The sequence below is a fragment of the Maylandia zebra genome, linkage group LG7 (genome assembly GCF_041146795.1).
Source record: "Maylandia zebra isolate NMK-2024a linkage group LG7, Mzebra_GT3a, whole genome shotgun sequence".
NCBI lineage: Eukaryota > Metazoa > Chordata > Actinopteri > Cichliformes > Cichlidae > Maylandia > Maylandia zebra.
The window spans coordinates 63,543,157-63,568,804 of NC_135173.1; the positions used below are offsets into that span (position 1 = coordinate 63,543,157).

Here is a 25,648-nt window from a genome sequence, read left to right on the forward strand (position 1 = left end):
CACAGTTTAGAACTGACCATTTATTTAAATTGAATAGCATATGCGTACAAAGTCTCTACAAAGCTAGAAAATATCTAACATACCTTTAGCCATGAGGGGGGAGAAAGTTACAAAGCAAAGATCAGACCCTGTGCAGTACCAATAGACACACATCACTAGCTTTTGGATTTCTCCTAAATGTACTCTCTTCACAAAATAGGATAAACATTAGAATATCAACATCTGTAATAAACGTTATTGTCACTTTTATACAAAGCACCTTATCAAAAACCCCTCGGTGCACGACACACGCGTGCTGCACCGGAGCGAAAAAGATTCAAGGCCATTTTGGAATTGATTACAGACAGGATTTCTGCGCCTCACGTGATCCGTAATAGAAGATAATATCCAACTTGCACATACAAGACGACATTAACAACACAGACGACAATGACTGAAAAACTCAGTGCTTCACTGGACTTTGTGACCTTTTGAACGACCTTTTAGACTTCACTGCTTTAGTGTTATTTTATTGTCACCACATATTCTCCAGCTGATTACAGCAAATGGACAGTTAACAGTTAAGCTGTGCAGCTGAGTCCTTGTAATGTTTAACGGACAGTTAGAGCATTTTAATGAGTCACAGTTTAAAGAAGCCTTTTCCTGACAGCCAAGATGGTAAGGGGCGTCCATTTTTGATTTAGTTTTTTTATGTTCATTAAGCGAGCTTTAATAAATCACTTTCCTCTTTACTTTGTGTCACATGACTGTCTTTGGTAAGCAGGTGCTAGATACTGTTTGGACAGAGGGTCATAGCTGCAGCTTTTGTTGGGCTATCACTTGCACGTTACGTGTCCATCCTCCTGCAGAAGGCCTAGTGTTCGGTCTACAAACAACAAATACTGGAGTGTGAGCCACAAGTCTGGGAAAGTCAAGAGCAGGGGAAATTCTTAGCGGGATGATTCACGAGTGTGAGGGGGGAAAGCGTGGTTTGTAATCCCGACAGACACCCACAGGGGTCTTTAGTTTAACAGAGTCAAAACCTAGTGGTTTTGGATAAACACTAATCCATTTCAGCACAAAGGCAGGAGACGTGAATCACGTGTGAGTCATAACTTGTTGAGGCTAAATTTTGAACAGCTGGCCATTTCTGAGCAAAGATGTGTCATTTGAGGTTTGAAGTTCCTACAAGTTACTGGATCTTCTGAACACCGCAAAGCATTTTCGGCCAACATCATTGTATCAAGGTTTTCTTATTAAAACATAAAAATCTCTGGGCCTCATTTATTCACATTGCTTCATTTTTCCGACCTTCTAGTGTTTAAACAGATTCCCACATGTAAACAAAAAAAAAAAAAGAAATCTTTAAGAATGAGTTACAAATCATGGATTTTAATTCCAAGAGAAAGAAGCTTATCCAGATAAATCGGTAAACCTAGTCAGTGTAGCTTATTATAGCTGCCTTTTCAGTCTAACTTGAAAGAATCAGTTTGGCACTCTAACAAATACATTTCTTGTTCGGTTTGTTGTGTGAAAGCTGCTAATGCCATGAGTTTATCACACCATGAAAACATGTGGAAACAGCAAAGCTAAAAGTGAAACTGCCTACTTCTCAAAAGTATGCTTGGACTGCTGGAACAAGTCTGAGAGCAGGCAGTCTGACTCAGTTTTAATTCATTAATCTATTACTTTTTAAAACTAGCCTTCCAAACACCGGTGGTTGGGAATACAGGCCAAACTTGCAGAAAATCTGCAAAAGCTAATTATGAGTACGCTAAGCTAAGCTAACCAGCTATAGGTATGCGAATATATAACAAGACAAGATGATTTGAGAGCTGGTTGACTTTTAGCATTTCTTCTTATTTTTTAAACTGCCTAACTTGACTATATGCTTTTTTTTTTAAAAAACATACCAAACAAACACAATATAATATGTGAATTTGCTAGCTTTAGAAGGGATTATGAGCACTGTTTCCACTTGCTTTCATTGCTATGCTAAGCTAAGCTAACCTGCTAGCTGTAGCTGTATCAGACAGAGATATTAAAGTTGTAAAAAGTTAATTGATGGCATCCACTACTTTTAACAGCGTCTATATAAAACAGATAATCAAAATGATTCTACAGCAGGTTTGTAAGAGCAGGTCGTCCAAACAGTGACAAGTCCAAACAATTGCATTTTATGAACGATGCGCCAGGTAATATCTAGTGCACAAGCTCTGTCTACATGAATCCGTCATACATGTAATAAACAAATGCAAATACATGGAATAAATACTGCCAATAGATACCACATGAACAAGAATTTATCCCAAAGACATCAGAAAAAATTGAAAAATTAATCAGGACTGTCCACAAATTAAATTAAAGAACCACTTTTACATGGAATTTGGATAAACTGATCCCAGGACACAGAAAACAGGGGCATGTGGGACCAAAATGTTCCTGTACAATAAAATGTTTTTGTTTTTTTGTCCCATGCACCACCTACAACATCAAATTATCAGGACTTTTGGGAAACACAATAGAAATGTCTAATGCTGTTTCCAGCCAAAGGCACTTCATGCTGCTGGGCATGACACAGACAAACCACCAGACGACACCTGCTACAGTACACTCCATCGAGAGTTTTTGGTTTTTTAAAATTCATAAATTACTTTTTAAATATTATATAACCAGAAAAACCTGTGTTGTAGTGGTTGAGGGGAACTGTGTCATCTAGAGTTAAAATAACCCTGACACTGAGGTGAGAATGCTTCTGGTCAGGGCTGTCCCATCTAAATATGGATGTAATATTCAGGCTTGCTTGTATGGGCATGGTCATCACACTTACCTAAGATAACATTAAAGGGGACATATTATACTTTTCCTTGTTTTCCATCATATATAAAGTTAAAATGGTGGACACTTGGAATAAACTAGGCCAACATTTTAAATAATATGTCCGGGTATGTATAAGTAATCCCTGTGAACCAAAAGCTCAGGTTTCTGCTTCAGATAGCAAAAAAACAAAACAAAACAAAAAAAAACCTCTGTGTACAAAAGCCCCGCCCACCTGCTGAGCCTTCTGTTTGCAGGAAGTGGCCAATTAGAAGAAGTTGGGTTTAATAATGGGAGGCTGACTCAGACATTGAATGAACTGAAGGGCTACATCAAGGACCAAAATAAGATAAAGGAGGATTATTTTGAACTGTGACGCATGCAAAGCTACTCTAGGAGACTAAAAGAATGAAAATTTGGAAATGAACACAATAGGTCCCCTTTAAGTTGCAAAAGTAATTTACACAATAAAAACAGCAGTAAAACTTTTTTCCCTACGTGTACACCATGAATGGCAATGTATAATGTTTAAAATTCACAGTGCTTTTCAGTAGACCAGAGTATGCTTCAGATTATAATCCTTAAGATCTGCAAACTCATATTAATAGTTGATCATAGTTTGTAATCACATTTCTATCTGTTAATCACCCCTCTGGTTGACAGCTGTCACGGTTTGGGATGAAGCCTGCAATTCCACGTTGAATCCATTTATGGAATCCAGTTTTAGCATTTCTAATGACGTCTCAGTGACGTCAGTTTCACCGTTTGCCGTTCTCCCACAGAGCTGGCATTTCCTACAGCTGCTGCTTCACAATAAAAGCCCACAAAACAGGATTCTGAAATCTTGAGGATTATAATTTTGTTAGTCTTTTAAGCAAAATAAAGAGTCACCTGTTGCACAAAAAAAGCTACCTGAATTGTTCAATTTCACTTATAGTTTCTTATTATTAACATAAGGTTTAGATAGTGATTGTGGAATTAAAATAGAATCTCTATGCTATTATCAATAAACAACTCCCCAAAGTTTAGAAGATTTTTTTCTTTTCTTTTTTTTGTAAAGAAAACATACAAAAAGGTAAAAATTTGATTTCTTTTTCTTTGGGACAAACCTCTTGTATAAGAATTCAGCTCACACAATTTGCAGTGTCCATCTGTACAAATCCACCTCTATATTCTACTATATGATAATGCAGTAGTGTTATTTCCTCCAGCTTTCTCTGCTTATTGATGATACACAGGGTCTGACCTTCAGCGCCTGTCAGTTTCCTGACAGATAACACACGGGGGGGGAAATTATGAGATCTCACTCTCTCTGTTTTTTGTTGTTTTTTGTTTTGTTTTTCTCCCCCTCTCTTTCTTTCTTCTCCCTGGGTCGACTTTCACCAAAACTCATGACAGAAACACCACTTTCATTTCCATCATCAAGATAGGAAAGAGAAAAAAAAGACAGAAAAGAGAAAAAACTGGGAGAAAGAGAAGAAGGAACCAATTAGTGGAGACGTGACATCCCCTGGTGATATCAGAGTCAGGATGTTCTTGGGGAAATGCACCAGGTCGATTCTGATGTGTTTTTATGGCTGCACTGCCACTGTGCTTTTTTTATTATCATTATAGCTAATGAGCTACCGATCACCAGGTTTGGAGTTAGTGTGGATATGCTCCTGTTGAGGAGGTTTCTGCGGTGTCACATCTGGTGTTAATTAAAAAAAATATTTTTACCCCCGTTATTTTCAGTGAAAATGCAGCCTTTTTCTTTTTTTCACGAATTTGTTTGGCTGAAACTAATTTTTAGAGACATTTTTAGCTCTGATGTCACAAAAAAGGAAAAAAAAAAAACACCAAGCAAAGGCCATACATGTGTTTCAACGTGAGTGTGTATATGTGTGTGTGTTATTCCTTGATGAGTCGATAGATGTGGTGCTGTGCTCCGTGCTCGTTGTTGGACACCTCGAACACACACGCCATACACAGCAACGTTTCCTGAGTGTCTCTGTTGCTCACCACCTGGAAACACACACACGGGAATGAAGAACACACAAGAGGTCAAGGTTAAGCACACTCGTATACATATATCATTCGAGATCAAGAACTGCACAAGTATACTTCTAAACTCTTATCCTCCTTAAGGCAACAACTAATATTTCAACATGTATTCACAGCTGTAGGATATAGAAGACAATATGCTTATACAAAGCACATGAAACAATTACAGCACCTGAACAAAAGCACTTTAAAAGGTCTACCAATGCAGAAAGGTGCCACTGAGAAATTCACATGCACAGTTTTAGTAGCACACTGAAGGTGCTGGTTTATGGAGAAAACCAGAGTTTGGTTAATCCCATTTGTTTTGGGGTTGTGTGATTTTTGCAAAAAAAGTGGATAAAGTAGCAGCGAGAGCTCTGCACAGACGCTGAAGAAGATTCTCATTATCTATTCCCAGTGAATGTAGTGTCACAGAGACCTGGCACCGGCTGGTGTTAAAGGGGACCTACGCTGCTCATTTCCAGTTTCATGTTTTTATTCTTGGACTCCACTAAGGTGGCTTTGCATTAGTTTAAAATCACTCTTGTTTATTTTGTACTGGATCTTGGTGCTGCCCCCAAGTTCATTCCATAGACTGTATATAAAAGTAGGTCAACACAGATGCTGACTAGTGAAATCCTGTTGTGAAGTCTTGAGCTAAGCTTTTTCACTGCTGTCATCTTCCCATTTTAAAGCCAGACATGATGAGGGAGGGGTTGGTCTGCCTGGGAAACTGAGACACACTGAAGCTCATGTTGTAAGAACTGCTCCATCACCTTCCCTGCCTTATCTTCCCGTGTGTTTGATGGGAAGTAGGATCTTAATATACTCCTCTTTGCAACCAGCTTGATGAATCAACCACTTTGATGTTCCATTCCTTTTCCAGACCTAGAATCTGTGTGTGGCGGGGCGTGGTCTGTGGTGCCGTTGCAGGGGAGATGGATGCACGTGCACGACATCGGCAGTCACGCGTCGTCGGCTGGAAGATCTGCACTGGGTCCTGGGTTATTGTTGTTGGTGATGCGTGCGGCTGGCAGCGGGAGAGCTGAGGCCATTCGTGTGTGTTTAACAGCAACCGAGTTAATAAAGAGATGCTGAAAAGCACAAGCCTGTGGTCGGGTCCGTCATTAATGCCATACTGTACATCTTTGATATACAGTCTTTACCTTATCCACTCTCTAAAGCAAGCGGTTTTAGCTCTTCTCCCTTTAAAATCTCCCTCTCTGTAATCCAGCTTTCTACTGATTGGCTGTCAGTGTGAGATGATCATATTAAGGATATTAATAATTAGCTTCTATGACTCTGACATCACAGAGGTCTAAGAGTTTAAAAACTCAGTTTTTAGACAGGATGAAACCGGAGCTTTTATCTCATGGGGATTACCTGTACATATGTTGACCTCATTATTTGAAGCTTCATGTTTAATATAAGCAATCGCCATGATAACAGTAACGATATAACAGAGAATGAGGAAAAGCGGAAGAGACGTCCCAGACTTGGATTAACTGCATTAGTGTAACATTTTCACCCATCGAGAGAAGGAAGGTGGTAAATATATATTTGCATAACATAAACAGTACAGCACACAGAGAGACGCACCAGCAAAATAGTGAAGTTCTCCAGCACGCTGTTCATCATGTATTTCTCCGGCAGGTGTTTGAGCTTGTGGATGAAGTTGATCATGTATTCGCACATCGGCGAACGACTGATTCTGTAGACAAAACGCCCGTTTTCAAACCTCGCGTACTCCGTCTGTGAGAGAGGGGGAAGCAAAGGAAGATGCTTTAGCCAAATAATATTACACAACGCACCAATGAAAGGCACCTCCATCAGTTTTACACATCAAAAGCAGCTTTCTAGCGAAAAGCTCAGCCTTTGAAAATGGTTGTGTAACATTATGTGCAGCTGTGGAAAACTGTCAGGCCTGACATAATCATTTTTGCTAGTGTCATAAGGGATTATTTGATGCCATCGAGGGCTTAAGGTGAAGAAAATGAAGGATGTGGTGGTTTTAAAGCCCACATAGGGAGTTACAGGACATTTTGCAAGTATCAATATTTTTTCAGTCTGAATGCAGAAATCACCTGCTGTGTGAATAAACCCCACATGTTTCTATTTAGCAGTTATCCTCAGTCCTCACCTCAACCTTCTCAACCACCTGCTTGCCAAAGGAGCAGACCTTGGTGGAGCAGGTGATTGTCATGTTCTCCGAGCTCTCGTACTGGCTGGTCACACCGTAGAAGGCTGCGGGGTCGTCCTGCACGTTATAATTCAGGTCCGCCTGGAAACCACAGAGCAAAGACGACAACGCAAACATCAGGTCACAGAAAACAAGCACGTTTAGTCCTGTTGCTTTTCTGAAGCTAAAGTTTTCCGACAGTGCCCTCTGCTGGTACTGCACCATAAAAGGTCTCCAGAGGACGAGCAGATCCATGATTATGATGCTGAAACTGACATGAAAATGCAATGTGCAACCTTATTTTTCAGTACATGAAGTAAAAGAATCATCTCCGAGACTCTTCCTCCATCCATCAGTGCAGAGTGCTGTTTTAATTGGGCACTAAAATGTTCTGAAACCTTGCATATGCATGTTTATCTCCTTAATCACCTCATAAAACAGTTAAAATGCAATTTGTTGTGTAATCTTTAGAAGAAGAAAAAATGTATTGTTGTAAAATGTGGGGATTGACCTTTATAACATCCACATTTGTTTGTTTGTTTTTTTTATTTGAACCAAACCTTTATGCAGGTGTTTTATGAGACAGGAAAGAGGCAGGTACAGGGGGGAAACAGAAGAAAGAAACATTTTCTTATACAACTTTGTGCGACTGAAGTTGAAGCAGAAAAATGTTTAATCAGAGCAGAGAGAACACGCTGCACCTGGACTGCAGGCAGGGAGGAGCGAGGAAGGGTTTGTACTGTTTGTAATGAGTCCTCTGAGGAGCACCGTGCGTCTCGGGGCTCAGAGAACACACAAACACAAACACCATATGCTTACTCACTTACATTTACATCCATTCACGTGCACACAAACATCAAACCGTGCTCTATTAAAGCTGCAGATTATCAGAAACACACTCCATTGTGGTAGATCTGAGAGCTTTTTAATTAAATTCAAGGGAAGGCTCTCTACATGACACACACACTCTCTCTTTATTTGTTCGCATGCTGCAAGCACACCTCACCACTTCACAAGCCTGCAGGCTCCTGTCCTCTCCTGGATTATTTCTACTGTCCAACAACCTCCTCACCTCACAGTGATTTTGTCGGTTGACCAGCCCCACCCCAGAACAGGAGTTCTCCAGTCATGGAGCTTAGCAGCCGCAACTAACAGGAAGCCTTGGATTTCTGCTCATGTTGAAGCAGTGCAAGTGTAACACATGCAAAGAGGATGGTGTCGTTTTAGAATTACATTTATGACAATGACGGAAAGAGGAAAAGGTGTCGAGAATAGATCGTCTGCTGTAACATGAGCTCATCTAGCTAGCAAATCAGTGTGACTCCTACTAAGCTAACTTGCTTACGAATTAGGGCTGTGACAACATCTGATATCCAACTCGAAATGCTTGTGGTTAAAAAGAATTACACAATATCCACTTTATTTTACTTCTCCAGGCAAGGATTTTAGCTACTCTGATTAGCGACTAACAATACAATGTAGCCACACGGTCACAGAACATCAACTCAAAGGCCACCACAATGCTACAGCATAATAACTATGACATAGCATCATCAGACTGAAGTACTGTCTGAAAACATGAAGATAAAAGCCAGTATGTTTTTCCACCGTGAGCACTGAAAGCATCCAACAGCTCAGTTTGTCAATCACCAAATCCAATTACTTTAATTGACCCATTCATCTGAGATGATTCTAAGAAAAACTACTTACTACACCTTTACACACATTTAATTCATATTGCAAATGACAATGACGTTTTTATCTATAGATCACATTTCATTACATGTAAACTCAATCCACCTGACGCAGAAGATAGAGACATAAAAACCTGTGTATGTTTGCAATGCCTTAAGGCAGTCAAAGCTGCACAACAAAACAACGCCAACGCCTATTAAGCGAAGATCTGTGTAAATAAAAAGGTTTGGGGTCTGTTGTTGAATGTATGCACACATGTAACTGAGAAGAGAGTAGCTTGTTCCAAAAAACAGCAACACAATAGCTGAAAGCGTCCGCCTATGGCGTTATTTTTGTGCCACTATTCTGAGCGCACGTAAAAAAAGTTTGCAGGTGTAAGTGTTGCATTTTGAGGAGAAATTTATTTTGAGCGAAGAAAAGCTGAATTTGAGTGAACAAAATTCATTCCTGCAACGCCTGTTACCCACCAGCTGACCGGGTGGTCACTCAGGTTAAACATAATATATGAGGCTGAACTGACAAAAAATCACCGACTACACCACCAGGTATTATAGGAAAAACAATAAAGCCTTTGAACTAAAACAAACGCTGTTGTGACAGTGACGTACACTGTCTTGTTGGTATATATGTATGATTTATTTCACCTTCATGTTTCCAAACCGATATGATGAGCAGCAGCTTTTACAGCTGTGGCTCCAGCAAACATCAGCTGATACTAGAAATTAATTTTAAATCAATTCTAACAACAGCTGATCAAGCTTGAATGTGCTGCTGTTGTTGTTTAGCGCAACATCTGCTGGTTTCCTGTTTCTGGCGCAAAGTGGGAGATAAACAAACAAGAGAGACGATCAGCTGATCATTGATCAGTTTCATGATTGAAGTAGCAACAGGAGAGAGAGGGGAGAAGATGAGAGAAGAAGAGGCAGCTCACAGCGTAAAGACAGAATAACTCCAGCTTTGTGTCTTTTTCATTGTAGCTGAAGTCCGGGACTAATCGCGTTCCTTTTCCCCTCAATACGGATGTATTGTAATTGGTCCAGCCCAGAGTTGATCATGACGAATTGGCTAATCCACCACCTTTCATTGTTTATACAGTTACAAAAACAAACAAACATAAAAATGAAAAATCATCATCGGCTCACCGGGGCCGGTTCCAGTCCAGCTATGCGGTCAGCTGGTGGGTAACAGGCATCTCCGAAAACGTTAGAGCACTTATGGAAATGTGTGATGTCTTGATGAATCGAGGAGATATTAGAAGTTTACACAGCACCATTCTCGCATGAAAATATCTTAAAAGTTTATTTTCAGACCCAGAAAGAGTAATATTTCAAACTCCGCCACTCTGTGTTCCTCCGCCACTGCCTCGATTGAGTTTTGGACGAAATGGATTCTGGGATATTGCATTTTGTCATTTCGAGCTGATTGGAGACCAAAACAGCCAATCAGATTTTTTTGCATCCAAGTCTGTGATTGGCTGGTTTGTGGCACAAATATAACGGTGTAGAGAAAGAGTTGAGCGCGCACGGGCAGAAATGTTTAGAGTGCGAGCAACACATTGCGAGCGAGTGCAAATGCAAAAACTGACCGAACTGAGGGGCTGCTATTGTGCGTTTGTATGGATAATAGCAAACACTGAAATACATTTTTTGCACGCAGCAATGAATTTTGTTCACTCAAATTCAGCTTTTCTTCACTCAAAATAAATTTCTCCTCAAAATACAACACTTGAACCTGCAAACTTTTTTTTACGTGCACTCAGAATAGTGGCACAAAAATAACGCCACAGGCGCCCACTTAGATCCAATTATTGTCATCTTACTGGGTTTTTTGTTACTGACTTTTTTTCGTAGAGGCTATAAATTATTAGTTTGAGAGTCGGATTTTTGGAAGTCCTATGGTACAGAGGAGTTCTGAGAAAGGACAGTAAAGTCAGCACACACACACACACACACACAGGTGAAAACAGCTACCTGTGAGTCTGGAGGTGAGCAGGTGTTCAAACAAAGCATCTGCGCTTTCATCAACCCACCACCTCCATATTCCAGGTGGACAGATGGAACTCACACAAGCACACACACACAGATGGAACTCACACAAGCACACACACACACACACAGTGCTGCGTAGAAAAATAAGGGAACTTTCCCTGGGTGGGGGCAGAGGTGCATGGAATGCGGTTCTTGCTGACCCTACTTGGTGACGTCCAAAGCATTTTCAGGAGGAAAAAACATTAACCTTAGTCCAGAAATATTTTTAAGATATTTGACAGGTACTGGAAAAAAAAACTCAAGTAAACAGGAAACTGATTAAAAGTTTGTCTGCTTACCCAGAATTTGATCAGGTAGAAGGCGTTTTGTGGGCCCTTATCAAACAGCTCCTTCAGACCTCCCTTCTTCTCGGGGAACTTGTCGTAGATTTGCCGGATGTCCACACACTCCAGCAGCGGATCGCTGTAGCTCAGGCTGCTCTGGCTGATGTGCACAAAAAGGTGCTTGTTGTACTGAGAAGAGAGAAACATTTGAATCAGACGGACGCCAGAAATGTGGAGATAAACACACTGGGTACACCTAAAGTTACTTCAAGGATCCTGCTATAACTTTTCACTGTAATTTTGAACCTAACAGAGAAACAGAAAAATATAAAGTTAGATCAGCAATCTGGTGGATTGTTAAAAGAAAGACTGCACGTCATCACAGCACAACCAAAAGCCAACAAGACCACAGAAGTCATTGAAAGTGCAACGAGTTATCTCCATGGTTTAGAAAAACAACTTATCGACATGAAACACAGTCAAGAACACTCATGAATTGAGACGCTACCGTTCATCGAGGTTGTCAAGTTCTGCAACCAAGAGACAAGCTACTCTCTCCCCCCGAGGACCCAAAAAACCCTCAGAAATGTTTCTATCACTAGCTGTGATCTCAACCCAGCAGATCATGTTGTTCATTACTGAACTAATGGCAGAGAAAACACCCAAACAAGCCGCCACTGAAGGAAGCTGCAGTAAAGGTCTAGCAGAGCATCTCAAGGGAGGAAACACTCGATGGTGTCCATGGGTTCTCCACTTCAGGCAGACTGCAAATGGCTTTCATCCAAGCAGTGAAAAAATCCTCATAATACCTTTGAGCCTCTGAAAACAGGATTGTGTATAAATGGCTGTAATTCCTCAACAGTTAATGCAAATTTAGTGTTAATTCCCCTGAATTAAAGCTGAAAGCACTTCAGTCAGAGCTTCGTTGTTTGATTTAAAGTCAAACGCTGCAGTCGCTGCACAGGCAAAGCTGCAAAAACTGTCTTTGTCCAAAAGATTAGGAACCTAAATGTGTGGTTATCATTTAATCGTTAAATTTAAGTCAGGTTTTATCAATTATAACAAACTGAATGCAAGCATAGCTGCTAGAAGTTATGGCTAAAACTACAAAATTAAACTGAGGGATAAACTGCTAATAATTCAACTGTAATCTCAGTATCCATGTAAGCTGCTGATTAATACGCTTATGTTGAAAGCAAACTTCAAATTTCTATTTCTGAGCTCAAATAGAGGCTTTACTGACTTACTCCCACTGACCAGTTTCAGAACAGGACCACGGCAACTTTACTGGGCTGTTCTCTGACCTGCTTTTCTTAGACAGGGTGTGAGTTTGTTTGGCTTTGCAGCACAATAAATCATACAGTTTAATGCAATATTGGCCAGCTATACAGATCACAGAGGGCAAAAAACTTAATAGAAAGATCTGCTAGTCTGGTTGGTTAAAAAAAATACATAATTTTCTGCATTTTTACCCAACTTTGTCTTTGCCTACTGATAAATCTGCATGTTAAATGTGACTTCAGTGGGATGGCTCTACATTTAAGGACTCCATTTATTCCCACTAATGTAAATGATGCCGTTTGACAACAGAATCTATTTCACTGTACAACAAAGTCACTGTACAACAGTTTTTTTCCCACTAAGCAAACAAAAAGCAACAAGATGAATGCCAGCTGTCTATGAGCCCAAGGTAGAAAAATGGCAGTGAGTACGCAGCGTGGCAGGATGACAGATAGACTGAGCAGACAGAGAGATAGAGCTTTACAAAGGTTATTCATACTAGGCGACACACAAAGGGCTTTAACGCTGTTCTCTGCTGTGGGGTTATCTGTCATCTCTGTTTATGGGACAATAGGGAGTGCTTATTGTAGTCTGGTGCTGGATATGTGTGCATGTGTGCAGAGTAACTCACTGCCTCCTGGTCCCTCTGTGTCTCCAGGAAAGATGAAAACTCCACCAGTCGTAGTTTGGTGGTGCCGATGGAGCGACCCTGCCATGCCGGCTCTCGGTGCGTTTGGGCTGCACTGGGAGGTTCATAGCCTTGAACACACACACACACACACACACACCATTTAATCCCACTTCACCACTGCAACATGTTCAATCGTGCTTTTTAACGGGCTTAGCAGTAATGTAAACGTGTAAAACTTTAAGCCATTACTGGAGGCCCGAGGACAAAAGCCGGCTGAGGTAAAGGCGAGGCACTAAAAAGCGGTTAACAACAGTATATGTAAAGGGGTAACAATGCAGGGGCCACAGCGAGACCCCCGGTTGCTGCCTCAAAACTCACTCACTCCATTTTCAAAAACCTCGCCACTCTCGTCACTTAGTTTCATGCTATTGTAACTAGCACACCCCATCATCCAATCTGAAGAGAGGAAGCTCAACAGTGCCGGGTGAGCCAAGTGACGCGGCGCCTTCTTAAATTCATGAAACGTAACTTTTGTTGACCTCATCTGTGGTCAGTCATGTGGCTGGCTCAGTTCTGGCTCAGTCTTTTTCTGATTTGTCATGAGTGGATATAAGATTAGAGATGTTTTGGGGCATTTCCAGTGGCCGTGGTTACCTAATTTTCTGACAAACTGTCAAATTTTAACTTTTTCAAGTCAAGCACGCACTAAGGAACTCGTTAGTTTGGGTGCCCTGTTCCACATTTGAGAGGACAGGCCACGCAGCTGAGGTTGTTTTCCACTCTGAAACAGCAAAGCTAACAAGGTGTGTGCAATCAACAGGTCAGCCAATAAAACTAACTTTTGTCATTTCATTAGTTTTTCATTGTTTGACAGGATCGTAATATAAAAATTAGGTAATATATTTAATAAAAATATTAAAAATGAGACCACCTCCAACTTTCTCAGTTGGTACCATCATGTAGCGATGGTGAACAGAGGCCACGCTAAACCTAAACTTGCTGAAGAAACTGGCTGTGCGCTGCTTGTCTGTCATCTTAACCTCAGTGACGTTCCTCGCCACATATCTCTTGTGGTCGCGTGTGGCCTCCAGCTTCACCCTTACGTGGACTCTCACTCTCCTCTGGGAGTTCACTTCTTCCCTGTCACCTTAAAGTGTTTCTTCTTTATACTAAGCAGTTTTTGTGGATGGCTGCGGCTCAGGAGGTAGAGTGGTTTGTCTACTAATTGGAAAAGTGGTTCGATCCCTGGCTCCTCTGACACCTGTATGTCAAGTATCCTCGGGCGAGATACTGAACCCCGAGTTCTCCTGATGCATCATTTTTTTCAGTTAGGCAAAGAAAAAGCACTTTTGTGAATGTGTGTGTGAATGAGGCTTGGAGTAGAAAAACACCAAGAGCTTAAATTGAATAGAAAACAAGTACAGTCCATTTACCATTTCTTTTAGGTCACTAGGTATCCCAGGCTTGGTCTCAAAGTAGCATACAGGCCTGGCTCGTATCATCACAAAATTGGATCTATTCTTTGATGCAGCCAGTCGAACTAATAATGTCGTCTGATGTAGATTCCAGACTGTAGACTCAAAGCAGCTCCTCTGGATAAAGGTTGTAACAAGAGGAACCAACTTCGGTGTGAGCAGCACTACATTATGGACACGTCACTGGGTATAGTTGTCTTTCTTGCTAACATTATCGGCAGCAAAATCATGTCCGAGGGATATTTCTATCTGGATAGCTTGCCAGCTGTTTAATGGCAGATGTATAAGTTGACTTTTTGCAGTAATAGTCAATGTGTGAGCACGAGCTGCACACTAATGTCCTCAACACTGGAGTTCACTCAGCGGCAATGGAGGTCATTATTGATAATGGTTTTCTGAGGTTACACAGAGTTTTTAAGTTGACAGGACCAAATGAGCGCTGCTTGCTATCCTGCTACTCCTTGTATTAAAGGGTATATGGCTCCAAGATTAAAATTACTAGCATTTTCAGGCAGTAAACAGACAGGCTCAGCAGCTGCACGCAAGCTGCAAAAGCTATGCCAAGCAATCAAAGTGCAATTTTCCCAGGAATTGCACTTTCCACCTGATATTTTCAAAGCTGCTTCTAGAAAAAGCAACACAAACTTTTAGTACAGATGACGTAAGAAAAGTCAGATCGACACCTTTTCCCTCTCACGACCTCTTCACGATACAAAAGCGGGAGTGCTGGAGACCCAGGTGTTCAGACAGATTCAAAAACCATCCTGTAGTGAGGCAGCGGTCTAAATGGCAGGAGACAGGACTGCGAGTCCGCTTTAAAAAAAAGAAGATAATTGCGCTGTGGTCCGTCTCACCTGAGATCGTGGTGGTCCCTGCTGTCTGCACAGAGTAGGCTTGCTGAGAGAAAGGCTTGATGCTGAGAGAAACAGAGACAGAAGCAGAAAGGAAGCATTGTCACTGTACTTACATTATACAGCGAGGAAGTCTGCTGTGCATCTTGTATGAACAGTAGTAGAAGCACAGAGATCAAGAGCAGCTCCGAGTTCAGTAAAAGCTATACCAGCCCTATTTCCAACCATTATCATCATCTCACGGGCACGTAAGAGCAGCAGGTGATGAAATGAAAAGGGGGTTTGAACTTGGTGCAGCTAGCCATGTGAACAGAAACTAGGCCAAGAAACCAGCTTAACCATGTTGGAAATCAAATGTACCGTTATTTTCTAAGGAATTGGAAGATTCCACGTGTCACTCCTGCAAACTAATCAGATTTATGACTTCTGAATTGCCACCTTGTTTAAACATCCATTCATTTATTCTGATTGCATGCATCTGGATGTGTCTGCGAGACTCTTGTTATGATTCTGTGTGCTGCAAAAAATGCATCAATAACTTTAAGCCAAATCCAGACTGACAACACTGAGAAATCTTTGTGTGTTTGAGTTCTGGCTTGTCATATTTCAAAAAGCACTTAGTAGTAAATGGGATGAACCCTCTCTGACATTTCAAAAACATAGCGAGTACTCAGTAATAATGTCTACAGCCAGAGGAGTGAAAAACTCCTGATGTGAGGGTTTACAAGTTCACTTAAATGAAACAAAGTGCATGTTTCACTGTGTTTAGTACAGTTAGTGGTTAGTATGGCCACTGTCGGTGAAAATGGAAATTACAGAGCAGTTTAAGATTTAAAAACTTACAAATTTAGAAGACATCTCATAGATTTTGGGGGGGAAAAATAGGTATTTTTTTCTCTTGGTCAACGAACTATATTGTGTTACTTTGCAAAGGTGTAACAACCTCTTCACACCAGTGCTGCTGCCGGTGCTTGACATGTGTTATGCCTCCAGTGGATGAACTAATCAAATTTTAGCTTTCTTGGCAATCGGATTAAGCCATAAGAAATTACCCGTGATTTTAGAATGACCTGTAACCACATTGAGCATACTATCAGAAGCATCCCGGCTTCACGGTGCTGTAAATTGGGCCTATTTAGAAGAAAACAATACGCTGATTTGGGAGAACTGACAGCTTATCAAGTTCCTTGACTTAAAAACGAAAATCTCCCAAGTGTTTGCTTGTGAATTCTTAACTTTATCGACAGATTTTACTTTCAAATCATCGCAATCTTTCCATAAAGTCGTGAATTGATCTCAAGTTATTTCTCAAATCCTATCCCACACCTGCAGACCAGTCGCTGTTATTTCATTTTACTACAAAAGGGCATAATATGCATGATAGTTTGCAGTTGTGCAAGCATGGACAAAAGAGAAAACATGTAAAGTTGGATGAGAACGTGTAAGGTGACTGCGACTCACTCTTCTGCGGTGGAGCTGGACTGTCCTCCAGGAATCATCCCCTGCCACAGCTGGAAAGACACACATGCACATTAATACACTGGACTGAGAATGCAAACCATGCATGCAATGCAATCTCTGCATGTTTTTTGTGCACTGCCACTTCAGATTGCTTTATTTCTATTCATCCCCTACTCCCTGTATTTATTCACAGAGAATAAATACAGCACATCTGTGTATGTATGCATGTATGTATGCACGTGTGTGCGCAAGTATTACCTGTGCATTAGCAGGGAAGCTGGCACGGACTATCCCAGGCAGCAGCTTGCTGTGTATGGCCGTGGCTGAGACGATCTGAGCAGAGGACATGGAGGAGATGCTCTGCAGAGCTTTCTCCTTGGCATTCTGGTCCTGCATGTAAACAAACACCACACACTCATTAACATCGTCATTCCTCTGAACATTGTCATTACCGTGCAGCTTGTGCAGATCAGCAGTGAGTCATAAAAAGCCGGAAAATTCATGAAATTGAGAAGAAGAATCTGAATTGTCTTGAATAATGGAATCTTAAATATTAAAGCTTGAGGGGAAAACACTGTCCCTGTGTGACTGGATGTGATCAGGCTGCCACTTTCCTGCTACTTTTTGATTGCACAAATTAACGTACAGCAATTTAAGTAAACTGCCCAACATGGAGCAGCTCATTTGCCAACAAAACACCGTGTAGCTCCAAGCGAACAATTACAGGAGCTTCTTTTACACCCTTATCAGGGTCAGGCTACATTCTTTCGTATCTAAATCTCTTGCTTTGTAAAAAACTGTCCCTGTGACGTTTCAGAGCGATTCAGGGGACAGGGCTTTGTCTTTTTGTGCGTGTCATTTGGGTGTGGTGATGTTGCTTGTGGCCTCGAGGGAAAATCATGGCGACATGAGTGGTGAGCGGCGAGGACAAAGTGTACAGCAGAGCTGAATGTGCTTCAGACGGCGCGGTGAACATTGCTGATCAGAGCTGCTGCCTCGGGGCAAACGATAACATATAGCAGATTTATAAGCTTGATGGTGTGGGCTTATTTATAACGTGAACAAAAAGGCAGCATGAAACTCATGAAACAGCTGAAAGAAATGGAATTAGAGCCACTGCCATAGCTGGAGAATCACTAATTGGCTGCTTCACTCAAGTTAATTGGCACTGAGAGAAATCTCTCCTCCTAGGGGAGGTAATAACATTATAGGAGGCACTGAAATGGGAATCATGCTGGATTTTCATATTAAATACCAGGAGCCATATGGGTATGATAACCACCTTGACCTCAACTCATTCCTTCAAAATCACCAATGATCCTGTTCCTGTTGAATGAGGAAGTATTGTGAAATCCACACAAAGAGTCGCATACGTAGTTTGATTTTTAATAGATGATCAGAAAATGTATTAAATCTGCGAAGCAGCAAATGTTACTCGGACAGCAGACACACTATCTGATGATCTTGTATCTTGAATGGTCTCATGGTCTGGGATGTGATCTACACTGAGCTCACACTTTCCCCATTCTTCCCACTTTTCTACAATATTTCGGTTTTCTAAATGGTCAAGTGTTACGCACAGAGGGTGGCAAAGAGGACAAACTCCACCGAAACTCACCGGAGCATTGGTTTTGGCAGAACAAAAGATCAAGCTCAGCCAGCAGTACCGGTAGCTCAGTTGATCTCAATCCCTGCCCACGTACGCTGACGCCTAAGCTGATAACCATCTTCACAACCAATTGGGAAATCTTGCATGTGTAATGATACCTGCATACAGTTGCTGCCTGCCCTACAAACTACTTTGCAACCCATTTCCTGCCATTTCTGTCCTAATCAATCTCACAGGTGGCTTCTAGGTGCTGTTAAAACCTTCAGGGGCTACAGGTCAATTCATTTTAATGGATTAGTGACGGGCTCTGTGACCTAATCATCTGATCAAGCCTTCATTTTACTCCAAAGACTGTCATACAACCTTTTGGCCATAAGAGCCATCCATATACACAGTTAATCACGTCACACGTTACAGTCACGTAAGAGATGAGTGCAGCTCTTCAAGAAAGCCACGTGGTGACGAAATTAGCACTCACACATACACGTTTGTCTGTTATAAAACGTGTACGGCCCAAGAACTCGCGAGCATCATCAGTGGCGTGATCTCATGTAAGATTGTCTACGGTTAAAGAGGTCTTTCCACCTCCTTTGTTGACAATTACCAACTTATTTGTGGGTTAAAAGGTATAATATTCAAGAACTGAAATGAATGTATAGACACATAAAGAAGTACTTGCTCTCAATCGTCACTTATACCCCACTAGAAGCTTTTTGTCATTAGATGTGTAACCAATTAGAAAATTGTTAAGGGGGGTAAAAAATAAATAAATAAATCAGAAAGCAACACTAGAGACATGCACAATTTTTCCTAAACATATAGTGTATCATCAACAAAAGGATCTATATGAATTTGAATAACCTTTATTATAAACTTCAATTAACCATCTGTTGTTTCTTTTATGAAAGCAAACAATTGTTCTCATTCCGACTGCTCTTCTCGGAAAACAAGCGCTCCCTTGTTGCTTTACATAAAGTTAATTACAACCAACTGTGAGGAAGAAAAGGAAAGAGGGGTGAAGAAGGACAAGATACTAAGGACACGAGATTAGCAGACTCAAGAGAGAGAGAGAGAGAGAGAGAGAGAGAGAGAGAGAGAGAGAGAGAGAGAGAGAGAGAGAGAGAGAGAGAGAGAGAGAGAGAGAGAGAGAGAGAGTAAGAGGACAAGGACAAAATGATGTATGGATACAAGAGAATGACAGGAAGAGGAGGAAACATGAGAGAGTGAAAAACCTAAACAGACCTAATTATACACCTAGGAAACTGGTGTCAACGTGACAGGCGTCCTCCCAGCTATAGCGTCACATTAACAAGCAAAGAGCAAAGCAGCCAGCTACAGATTCCCACTGCTTCTTCAGGACAGCTTCAGAGACTCCAAATTTTAAAAAGTGATTTTTCTTTCATTCCATTTCTTAATGTTAACGTAGAAAAATCTGTTTGCAGTTGTGTGGATGATGCTGTTTTCACTCTGTTCATCCACTGTAGTCATCACAGCAAATCCTCACTAATCATCTGTGTTTATAGCAAACAAACTGGAAAAGAAAAAACAGCAACACTTCCTGAGCAGCAGAGGATTTTTCTGGAAACGTTTCTGTGCGGTCTCTTACCTTTAGCTTGGACTGAAATTCCCTGGATTTTCTTCGGGCCAATACTTGGATGTGACTGGATACCTGGGGGAGAGGAGACGAGAGGAGAGGACGAAGTGAAGGAGGGGTTGAAGGGTAGGAAGGAGAGGAGGAAGAACCAAACAGTGAGTTGCCATGGTTATGAAAGGACTGTTGCTACACTGGAAGGGTGCACACACACACACGCACACACAGACACACACCTACCTCCCCTGACAACAGTGAATAGACCCATCTATGCACATCTTTTGAGCAAGCAAAATGACACCTGGGAACACGGGCCAAGAGCTCAGATACTAAGATTACACTTCACTGACATGCAATAATTAAAAAATAAATAAAAATCCAGACACCCAGTTAGTGTTTCTCAACAGACGGGTGGTATAATCTATCATTCTCCTGTATTTATATCATTGCTCAACTTGTAACAGTAGCGCAGCTGCTAGGCAGTTAGTCGGACAATACGTTCCTGGTTTCCTTTCTAGTAGCACAGAGAAGATGTCACATTTGGTTGTTGTGACAACAAACACAACACTTTCCAACACAGTTTATTTGACTGGACGACCGTTATGTTAAAATGAAATGAAACTGCAGAATAAACACATTATATATGGCACACAATATGACATAATACACATATACTCCAATTAAAATCCATCAATGGAACATAACCATAGTCAACAATATGAGGTCCAAAATGCACGTGTATATAATATAAAAGGATGGTTGGTCGTCAGTAAAACTACAGTTATACAGTGGAGCAAAAAAGTATTTAGTCAGCCACCGATTGTGCAAGTTCCCCCACTTAAAATGATGACAGAGGTCAGTAATTTGCACCAGAGGTACACTTCAACTGTGAGAGACAGAATGTGAAAAAAAATCCATGAATCCACATGGTAGGATTTGTAAAGAATTTATTCGTAAATCAGGGTGGAAAATAAGTATTTGGTCAATAACAAAAATACAACTCAACACTTTGTAACACAACCTTTGTTGGCAATAACAGAGGTCAAACGTTTACTATAGGTCTTTACCAGGTTTGCACACACAGTAGCTGGTATTTTGGCCCATTCCTCCATGCAGATCTTCTCGAGAGCAGTGATGTTTTGGGGCTGTCGCCGAGCAACACGGACTTTCAACTCCCGCCACAGATTTTCTATGGGGTTGAGGTCTGGAGACTGGCTAGGCCACTCCAGGACTTTCAAATGCTTCTTACGGAGCCACTCCTTTGTTGCCCGGGCGGTGTGTTTTGGATCATTGTCATGTTGGAAGACCCAGCCTCGTTTCATCTTCAAAGTTCTCACTGATGGAAGGAGGTTTTGGCTCAAAATCTCACGATACATGGCCCCATTCATTCTGTCCTTAACACGGATCAGTCGTCCTGTCCCCTTGGCAGAAAAACAGCCCCATAGCATGATGTTTCCACCCCCATGCTTCACAGTAGGTATGGTGTTCTTGGGATGCAACTCAGTATTCTTCTTCCTCCAAACACGACGAGTTGAGTTTATACCAAAAAGTTCTACTTTGGTTTCATCTGACCACATGACATTCTCCCAATCCTCTGCTGTATCATCCATGTGCTCTCTGGCAAACTTCAGACGGGCCTGGACATGCACTGGCTTCAGCAGCGGAACACGTCTGGCACTGCGGGATTTGATTCCCTGCCGTTGTAGTGTGTTACTGATGGTGACCTTTGTTACTTTGGTCCCAGCTCTCTGCAGGTCATTCACCAGGTCCCCCCGTGTGATTCTGGGATCTTTGCTCACCGTTCTCATGATCATTTTGACCCCACGGGATGAGATCTTGCGTGGAGCCCCAGATCGAGGGAGATTATCAGTGGTCTTGTATGTCTTCCATTTTCTGATGATTGCTCCCACAGTTGATTTTTTCACACCAAGCTGCTTGCCTATTGTAGATTCACTCTTCCCAGTCTGGTGCAGGTCTACAATACTTTTCCTGGTGTCCTTCGAGAGCACTTTGGTCTTGGCCATGGCAGAGTTTGGAGTCTGACTGTTTGAGGCTGTGGACAGGTGTCTTTTATACAGATGATGAGTTCAAACAGGTGCCATTCATACAGGTAACGAGTGGGGGACAGAAAAGCTTCTTACAGAAGACGTTACAGGTCTGTGAGAGCCAGAGATTTTCCTTGTTTGAGGTGACCAAATACTTATTTGCCACCCTGATTTACAGATAAATTCTTTACAAATCCTACCATGTGAATTCATGGATTTTTTTTTCACATTCTGTCTCTCACAGTTGAAGTGTACCTCTGGTGCAAATTACTGACCCCTGTCATCATCTTAAGTGGGGGAACTTGCACAATCGGTGGCTGACTAAATACTTTTTTGCCCCACTGTAGTTACATCAGAGGTTAGCTTGCGCATGTTGGCTTACAGCTCCAGCTGCACTATCACACTTACCGGAGCTTTACTAAGCACACGCATCTTTACCTCGAGGTAACAATGATACAAGTAAAATCAGGATCAGTAACCAGCGTGGCCAGTGTTGGGAAGGTTACTTTTAAAATGTATTCCACTACAGATTACAGAGTACATGCCCCAAAATGTATTTTATAACGTATTCCGTTACGTTACCCAATGAGATTAACGTATTCTGAATACTTTGGATTACTTAATATATTATCATGCTTCTTACAACTACATGAATGTGATTTATTACTATTACTGAAGGTTATTCGCCATACCAACACCAACTAGATGTTTAAATCTTAATATAAATGAGTAACAGTAGGTGGACATTAGGTAAGGCTGCACTTTTTGCAGCGATCTCGTATAGAAAACTATTCCTCCCCAACACTGAGTATAGCTGACTGTAGCTGCACCTGAATGGGCTTTTTTTGCACTGCTGAATCAACAGCTAATCGGGGAAACAATATTCTTTAAATCTCTGTGCTTTTTTCCGACAGTTGGAGATCTTTTTTTTTTCCCAAGCTACTCTTTGTATAATGGGATACGTGGCGATCCATACTGTAGGCGGCATGACTAGATTTAAAGCGCACTCCCATTATTACCTGTTTCCTTGTTCGCGTCTTCCCCGTTCGGAGTTTGATGTATCTGGCTATCAGCTCGTTTCGACCTGGAGGCACAAGACACAGAACATAGTAATGAAACATTATGCATGCCCACATGCATGTTAAACCCCATTTGACCGGTCTTTCGTTTACGCGGACAATCGCACGCAGAAATCATATGACCCTGACAAACAACTTAGTGGCTGATTTAGAGCTGTTGACCCAGCGGCCTGGTTGACGTGCAGTTTCACATAGAAACGCTGTAATCACCGATACCCCTGTTGAGCCGTCCACACATACACACATGCACATAAAATCACACACGCCACGGCCCTGAATACACATGACCCAACAATACAGGCATTCATGCGGACCGGCCGTCCCCTGATTAAAGGAGCCAGCAGGCCAGCTGTACCCGTGTTTACGCGTGCACACACACACGCACACATAAAGACACACACACACGCACGCACGCTTACGATGCTGAATAATTCAACCCATTCAATGGGGAGCACAGCAGACTCAGCATGACCTGGCTAGTATAGATTAGCCAGGGAGAGGGAGGCAGTGAGAAACAAAGCAGAAAAACACAACTTTTACATCCAGAGAAACTGCGAAGGGGAGGGGAGGGGTCGTTTGCACATATTAACTTAGGCCTGCTCCGCCTGGCTATATTACAGCTTTACAGTCCTTAGGAATTAAGGACGACAGACCATTTTACAGATTTCAGGAAATTATGTAATTTGACTGTAATTTTATTTGCTAACAAGCAAATGCGGTTCAGTTTGGTTTGGTTTGGTTTCGCTCCCGATCTGTTCTCTGTTGCAACCAAGTGGAAAACCAAAGTCGGGCCAGCTGGCCAACTGATGGTCAAGATCAGCACAAAGCCAAACCTCTACACACTACCCAAATGGCTTGCAACAATAGCCCTAACTAACTAGCAGATGGTGTGTGTGCATGCGTGCGTGTGTCTGTGTGTGTGTGTACCTTCTGAGCAGTCCCACTCTCACTGAGATATGGAGCTTAGACTGATAAAATCTACAGCTCACCATGCAGGTGTTTTCCTTCGAGCAGTCAAAAGCTGTGACTGACGACAGCACGCAGACGCACACACACACACAGTACACATAGATGTATACGCAAACATGAGTGCGTGCTGTGAACGCGTGCACAGAAACACACACACACTGAGTAGTCCTGGCTGTGGAGGCTGACATCTGACTCCAGAGGGGCCAGCTGGTCTTTCTAGGAGGCTTAACGGTGAATTATCATCCTTCACTAACCCTGCGGCACACATCCCTCACTCTCACCCTCCCTCTCTTTCAAAAACTCTCCAGCACACACACACGCACGCACACACAAACACACTTTCTTCCCTCCCTTCATTCGGCCATCCATCCATCCTGTGTTCTGGCTGTTCCTTTTCCCCCCTCCTCTGTCCCTCTTGTAGTGAATGGGCTTCCCGTCTGCTCCCTCCCTCCCTCTTCCACTCTCTGTCTCCATCTCTCTCTACTCGCCCAGTGAAAGACTTCAAGGCCAAAGTCAGATGGTCGTTAACCGTGACGAACAGAAGCAACCCCCGTGCTCCCCCCAGCTCCCTATCTCTAGGCTGAGGCCACCGCGTGCAAGCCGATATTAATGGAGACGACAAACTGGGAAGAAAGAAAAGTAATGAAATTACATGTTTGTTATGTGATTCTGAACCATTTAGAGCTGATTTGAGAACACGAAAAAAGTTCCAGAAAACACAGGAAACAAGAGCCGGGTTGGTGACGTAATGCTACGACGACACAGGGTTACAATACAAAAGTGAATACGAGGTGGTACGAGGCAGAACGAGTGAGAAGGAGAAGCTAAATCAGACGCTTCCTGCAGTTTGTGTGGTTAGAAATGCGCCTTTTCTTTCCTGTCCGCTAGCCGCAGTACATTACTGTTACGCCGTCGCTCTCTTAGTGGGGTGATTAAGAGCTTCAGCTGCTTCATAGAATAGCTCAAAACCCCTTTCAGAATAAGGTCAAGGCCTCGCTGACCGCGCTCGCTAACAAGGCTGGAGTTGAGTGGTGTGTATTGTTGTGTACCCTGGACAGACCTCAGAGACCACAGGGGCCAAACACTGGCCTAGAGCCTGGATTCGCAGCAGCTTTGTGGGAGTTTCTGTTCGTTACATCCAAAAAGCAGTTTTTAAAGTGCTAAACCTTTAGGATTTGCATTTGCACTCATTTGAGGCTCTTCCCTTTGTCCTCCAAGGCACAATCCCTGAAATCCTGGTTGGTGCAGACTGAAGTTAATCTTTCATTTATTACAAACAAGCTGCCAGTTCTTTTAAAGAGTAACCAAATCCTGTTAATCTTTTACTGCCAGGTGATGCCACCTGCAGAGATTTGGTAACATCGACTTACTCTAATGTTGGACGACCGTAATATGTAGCGCATCACGGTATCCGACTTGTTTCAAAGGAACCAAGAAGTGTTGACTGAGTGTTCCCAGCACCGTGTAAATATTGTTTTTCAAAGTGCTGATAATAGTATGATATTTGTTGCCGGTGTCAGGGAACGGAATAATGTGATGATTAAAACATGCAACAAGAAGAAGCTGTGAGGATAGAACCAGTAAAAGACTTAAACCCTCAACTCTGACAACAAATAAAGCCTTTAATATTCATTTTCTCCTTTCATTCTGAAA

The 25,648-nt window shown here is 42.0% G+C and overlaps 1 protein-coding gene across 1 annotated transcript in view; it reads right to left on the reverse strand.

The window, feature by feature from the left end:
* tead1a (TEA domain family member 1a) overlaps positions 1 to 25,648 on the reverse strand; it is a 51,955-nt gene continuing 26,307 nt past the window's right edge. Inside the window, exons 3-12 of the mRNA XM_004569374.3 lie at positions 22,967 to 23,031; positions 19,918 to 19,980; positions 16,961 to 17,092; positions 16,703 to 16,752; positions 15,245 to 15,306; positions 12,916 to 13,043; positions 11,019 to 11,192; positions 6,959 to 7,099; positions 6,418 to 6,570; positions 1 to 4,800 (exon numbers count right to left, since the gene is read on the reverse strand). Coding sequence (XP_004569431.1) covers positions 4,687 to 4,800; positions 6,418 to 6,570; positions 6,959 to 7,099; positions 11,019 to 11,192; positions 12,916 to 13,043; positions 15,245 to 15,306; positions 16,703 to 16,752; positions 16,961 to 17,092; positions 19,918 to 19,980; positions 22,967 to 23,031 — 1,082 coding nt within the window. The 3' untranslated portion in view covers positions 1 to 4,686. The remainder of the gene's footprint in view (positions 4,801 to 6,417; positions 6,571 to 6,958; positions 7,100 to 11,018; positions 11,193 to 12,915; positions 13,044 to 15,244; positions 15,307 to 16,702; positions 16,753 to 16,960; positions 17,093 to 19,917; positions 19,981 to 22,966; positions 23,032 to 25,648) is intronic.